The sequence below is a fragment of the Tasmannia lanceolata genome, unplaced genomic scaffold, assembly GCF_043159265.1.
Source record: "Tasmannia lanceolata isolate RefF3 unplaced genomic scaffold, GAP_Taslan_0.1 ptg000008l, whole genome shotgun sequence".
Classification (NCBI taxonomy): domain Eukaryota; kingdom Viridiplantae; phylum Streptophyta; class Magnoliopsida; order Canellales; family Winteraceae; genus Tasmannia; species Tasmannia lanceolata.
In genome coordinates, this window is record NW_027518685.1 from 18,685,233 (window position 1) to 18,691,656 (window position 6,424).

General features: G+C 38.1%; 1 protein-coding gene across 1 annotated transcript; it reads left to right on the forward strand.

The window, feature by feature from the left end:
• The first annotated feature begins 391 nt into the window (after positions 1-391).
• Positions 392-1,367, forward strand: LOC143883372 (germin-like protein 8-2). The gene is made up of 2 exons (XM_077386731.1): positions 392-564; positions 680-1,367. The coding sequence occupies exons 1-2, from the start codon at positions 453-455 to the stop codon at positions 1,234-1,236; spliced, it is 669 nt and encodes a 222-aa protein (XP_077242846.1). The 5' UTR covers positions 392-452; the 3' UTR covers positions 1,237-1,367.
• Positions 1,368-6,424: the final 5,057 nt, after the last annotated feature.

Here is a 6,424-nt window from a genome sequence, read left to right on the forward strand (position 1 = left end):
CCCTTATCCCTTCTATCATATTTGTGCGAGATTTTCTACCACTATTTAGTCTGATTATGTGTAATGCCTTTATGCTAGGAGAGATCCGCACGTTACCATTTACTTTGGTAAAACCAAAAGTTCACAAAAAGGGCTGCAATCCAACGATTTAATTACATGATAATTTAGGCAATAATGGCATTGTTTCAAAGCAAATAAACATGCATTTCTCTAATGACTGCGTCTTTTCATTGTACCCAAAGTCTAGAGATAGAAAATAGTTGGTGGGTGTAGTTGTTAGAGACTGAGAATTGCTTAAAATATTAAAATGACTAGGTATTAACATGACCATTTCAATGAACTCCTCCCCTCTATGTCCAACCCTCTCTCCTATATATATGCACCCTTTCTATGCTTCTACCATCAGAACACTTGAATTTCATCCTCACCACCTTTAGATTGAGAGAACAGAGATGGCTGCTCCCATTCTTGTATTTGTACTCCTTTCCTTGGCATCTTCACTTACCTTTGCCTCTGATCCCAGTCCTCTACAGGACTTTTGTGTTGCCGACAATGCATCACCTGGTACGCATGCTCTCTCATACTTCCAAATTTACCTTTTATAAGTATGTTTATAATTAATAACCACATATGTTTGTGCTTGCTTTGCTGATTTAGTATGTAAATTTTTCCATGGCAGTGTTCGTTAATGGCGAGGTTTGCAAGGACCCAATGCTCGCTCAAGCCACCGATTTCTTCAAGTCGGGGCTCGACATGCCTGGCAACACAGATAACCGAGTTGGGTCAAATGTGACCGCAGTCAATGTGCTCCAGATACCAGGTCTCAACACTCTTGGCATCTCCATGGCTCGCATAGACTTTGCTCCCTATGGACTTAACCCTCCCCACACGCACCCAAGGGGCACTGAGATGATTGTAGTTCAGGAGGGCACCCTTTACGTTGGTTTCGTCACCTCAAACCTTGCAAATGGCGAAAATCGGCTCATATCAAAGGTCCTAAATAAGGGAGACGTGTTTGTGTTTCCCATAGGCCTCATTCACTTCCAATTCAACGTGGGCAAGACAAATGCTGTCGCCATTGCGGCTCTGAGCAGCCAGAACCCAGGTGTCATAACCATAGCTAATGCCCTCTTCGGTTCAAACCCATCCATCTCAGACGATGTTCTAGCAAAGGCCTTTCAAGTGGACAAGAGTTTAGTTGATCATCTCCAGGCTCTGTTCAAGATGAACAACTAGAAAACTCACGACAGGCAGAAATACTTTATCTACTATATTTGTTGTTTCTATTTAAATAAACAAACTACATGTTTGTATTCCCTATACAATTACATTAAAGGAGAAAATGATTTGCTACACTTTGATCGCTACACTTGGATAGTTATACTCTCTCTCTCTCTCTCTCTCTCTCTCTCTCTCTCTCTCTCTCTCTCTCTCTCTCTCTCTCTCTCTCTCTCTCAAGCAAGCAAGTCAGTGTCCTATTGCATAGCGGTCCCACCTTGGGTTGGCGGGGTTAATTGTATGAATCCATTTGATAGGCCTATCTTAGAACCCCCGTTAGCCTGAAATTGCGCCAAGTGCAATACTAAAATTATATATTTTGTACCTTTTGTCGTTGATATGAATGTGGTTTCGTTATTCATATTCTACAACCAAAACAAAAATTACATTAGATACTAGGATGACAGGCATTGAACTTTATGGCATAAACAAAATGGTGATAGTCAGATGCTAAGGCCTTGTTCTAGTTTAAGATTTTGACAACCGATTGTGAGTCCAAAAACCTATTATTTCACTCAAAATCACGTTTAATTTAGAGTCCGATAATAGGGCAGTTTTGGGCACACAGTCGGTTGTCAAAATCTAAAACAAACAGGGCCCAAGTTATATAATGTTTTGTGTATTTTGTTTCAAATCCATAACATATAAATAGATTTTAATTGTCGGACCAAAATTTGGGATTTCGGTTCGAAATTTAAAACCATGATTCTAGGTCACTATTGCATTGCATGAAGCAGGGCATAACTGTTAATTTTTTTTCACCCAGACAATATGAGCTGCCATGAAATTCCATGTTACGCGGATTATTGATAACAGATTATATGTTATAATCATCGATTCCAGAACAGTTGTACGGTTCACATTGCCAAGAAACCAATTGTGAGTTAATAACCGATTCTTTAAATATAATTAATGAAAAATCCGGCCAATAATCACCAAAATTGGCGATTCTCACTGATTATAAGCTGTTTGATGACGGAAATTTCAGTTATTCCGACTTGTTTACCACTTTTACCCATGGTAAAATTCTAAAATGACAAGGCTACCCACCCACCCCCCCCCCCCCCCCCCACCAAAAATAAATAAATAAACTCTATTCCCCTCTCAACTCAAATGCCTCACAAAACCCTTACCTTTGCTCTCTCTTCTCCCCTCGTTCAAACACCTCAAACCCTCGGTTAAATTTGGTGTCTGCATTGTTGAGTTCATAAGACATAGGGCTGTTTTGGTTATTTGGTGTTTGGATTTTTATTTGACAATCTTTTTGATCCATTTTTATTTGGTTTTTTGTAAATTTACTAAGTTTATATGATATTGTGCTATCTTGGATCATTGAGCTAAGATGATGATTGGATGTTAATGATACCCATTCTCTTTGCTGATTCTTAGTTTTTCCAATTTGAATCTTTGGGCTGGATAATGATTTTATCTTAATAATACCCAGTTTATGTTAAGGAAAATTTTGTTTTCTGTTTGCTAGTATTTTTAAATATGTAGCCTTATTGTTTACATTTTGTGTTTTTCTTGCATATTCCTTCTCTCTTGCCTTTAGTAAGGTAAGAGATTTAGTCTGTTGTTTTGATAGCTTCATGTAGTTGGAATTTGCATTATTTAAATAATGCTTGCACAGTGCATATTTGAGAAAAAGTAAAACGAAGGGTGGAGAAAAAGGTGTATTGACTCTCTGGAATTATAAATGGATTTAAAACTTGTGCCTATAAGACCCACCACTTCAATGAAGAGGTGTCTTGTTCTTTGATCAAATTCTCATATGTATTTTGTCCCGTTAACTGTACAACTCCTCCTTGGATAAAGCTTCTGCAAGAGTATCTTCACTAATTTTGTAAAGGAAATAGGCATAGCCTTCTGCACATCAAGATTTTAACATGCTAGAATACTATTTGATTATGACGGAGTCCTATATTCTTTTGCATTCTCTGTTAAATGTCAACCGTTCATGGATTTCATGTTGTAAAAGCCTTTATAGCCCCACCCCTGTTTTTTCATCATCTTCTTCATATTATTGTTATTATTAGCATTTCTTGGCAAGTATGTCTAAGATAGTGATGCAAGGGATCCTAGGATCTTCCCTTCAAATACATGGTTGTGGGCCAACGCATGGCCAATCTAAGGGAGTCTAGTTTACATGTTAATGATCCATGAGGATTCTAATAAGTGCAATTTCTGCATAAAGTCACCGAGGGGTTGGCTCTTCAGCATAAAGTCATGGGTTTGCTCCCTATTGACGAGTGTTCGAAACCCGCCCCCGACTTACCTGATACCCGTGGTGAGTGGGTCGTTGCGTGTATCCGTAGGGACCAGTCCTACTCCCGAAGAGGGTGGGGACATCCTACGTCATCAAAAAAAAAAAAAAAAAGTGCAATTTCTGCCCAAGCACCAATTTAAATGTCATTTCACTTGGTTAGGAATTTCATTTCATTTGCATTTCATTTGTTAAAGGGGAGGGCATATAAATAGCCTTTTCCTTCACCTGAACTTTAGTTTTTCATTGATTTTGAATTGAGAATAGGGAGAGGGAGTTTTGGGAGAAGAAAATAGTTCTTTCTTGAAGTTGTTGGATCGTCCAAAACAAAGGAGATTTTGGACCTTGGACCTCAGATACTCTGTTCCTAGTATCTGAACTTTGTACTGTGGGAATCGCTTCCGTAAGCTTGGTGAATTCTCCAAGGACTTTTGAAGTTTCCTTCATGGAGTTCCATCGTGTTGGTGTGAAGCTGCTCTCTGATTGAATTCGACCATTATTTGTGCGACCAATTGCTTTTAGGCCTTGTGCTTCAAAGAGTTAGTTTGGTGGTTAAACAGTAACCCAGGCAACTGCACCAAAGTAGATGAAAACACACAATAGCAGAATTCTGTCATCTCCTGCTTCCTTTAATTTTAAAAGTTGTCTTGTTTATTAGGCAACTCAGTAAGGTAGAAGTAAACTTTAACGTGGGTTCGATCCTAAGTCTGAATGTATAAGGACTAAGAATTGGTTTGGCACAGACAACCCATTGCTGTCTGAAATGTGATCTGAGAGCATTTGTTTTCTAAATTGGCTGTTGGCCTTCCACTTACACATTCACAATTTAGAGGAATAGTCTGCCAACAGGTCAGCTGTAAGAGATATTGCACAAGTTGTCTTGTTTACTAAAAAGGGCAGCTCGGTGCACAAGGCTCCCGCCATTGAGGGGTCTGGGGAGGGCTAGATGTACGCAGCCTTACCCCTACTTTGAAAAGAGGCTGTTTCCGTGACTTGAACCCATGACCACCAGTTCACAATGGAGCAACCTATATCCTCTGCTACATGTATAAAAAACTCAGATCTTAAAATGAAATCCCCAGGAACATCTAGTGCTAAGTTGAGTCAATAACCAATTTTGTATTTGATGGAACATCTGTATTTTTGGCTTAGCTCATTTTTGATTTTGAGTTAATAACCAGTTTTTGACTTGAAACCTATACAAAATAAATAGGGTCTATGTGTTTGATCTTGAGTTCAATGATCAGACGTATGAAAGTTTGCCCTCTTAAAAACACAGGTACTTCATCTCAATGTATGAAGGAGAGAAGGAAAGGAATGATGTTGTACTTGAGATTGCCAAATTCGGTTTCAATCTTATGCAAATCTTGGAGAGAGCTGAGGGAAATCACAACGTTAGTTTCATTAGCTAAGTTGTTCATAATATTGCATTAGTTAGTTTAGTTAGCCCTTTGGCTTTATGAATTAGAGCACTAAAATTATCATCTCTATCTTTTCCATATCTTGCAGGTGGTGGAAGGAGATTGACCTTGCAGCAAAGCTACCTTTTATCAGTAAGACTCCTTAAATTGCCAATATGTTGAAGCACCTTTTAGAAGCTGAATTCTCCAAATATTTTCATCTCATTGCATGAGTGGCAGTTGTAATAACATTCGTAAGACTTTCGATATGCTCCTGTTTTATATACAGGACTTGCATAAATGTTTTCAGTATTGTTTTGGGATGATTGTACAAATTTTAATGTGAAATTTAGGTGAACTTGCATCAAAGGGTATTATGGTCTTTTAATCTTTATTAGATGTACCAATAATCACTTGAGAAATGATGCAGGAAGAACGGAATTATGTTATAATAGATTATTGTCATAATAGGTGATTTCCATAATCAGTTGTCATAATAGCATTCACTTGAGAAATAATCCCACATAGACAGGGCCTTAGGAAACGTAGATAAAATCCTAGGTGTCCACCGGAGAAAAGAAAAAAAAAACTGATTTCTGTTTTGCTTTTAAAGCCCATAAATTTAAATAACAATATAGGAGATATTATATGATGCCCGACCATCAAGTCCCGTGAAGGGTGGTTCTTTAAAAGTACCACCCTTGATATTTGATTCAACAGCAGCCTCTTAAAAAGTAGGCAGCTGTAGGATCAAATATCGGGGGGTACTGTTTTGATGGTACCTGACGGTCGGGCACCATATAAAAACTCACAATATAGTGCGTTTGGATCGCCGGAATTAGAAATGAATATTGATATCACATACTAATCCTATTCCAATTCCCCATGTGAACGGAAAGTCAATTCCGATTCTAGTGTTTGGTTAAGCATTCGGAGTTCCGGTGCTACCATCTGAAACCGAACATAAAAAAAAATGAAAAACCAAACCAAACCCAAGATTCTCAGATGATCTCATCACTCTTGCGAGTTTCAAATAGCCGGAAAAATTCCACTTGAGTGGTAAAAGATTTTCTCTCAGTAAATCCTTTCTCCAAAACAACCACGTGCCAAAATCACAATTTCTTCACCTGGACCCATAATTTGGGATTTTTTTTCTGTTTCTTGTTTTGAAGAAAAATATTTAACCTGCAGATTTTTTCAATATCTTTTAGATTGGGAGATGATATTTTCCCCCGTTAACTTTTAAAGGCAAAGAACAACATTAAGGGGAGTGAATTTATCCTCAAGCAGTGAACCATTCTCACAGAAACCATTAAAGGGGGGGATTTTATCCGTTTAGGGGGGATATCATTTCCCTTCAGATTTTATCAGTTTTTTTTGTCAAAATACTTTCTTCACCCAAACCCTCATTTTGCAGATATTTTCTGGATCTTGCAAATATCGTCTGTAAGCCCCCGATCAGTGTTCTTGTTTTTTATGCTGA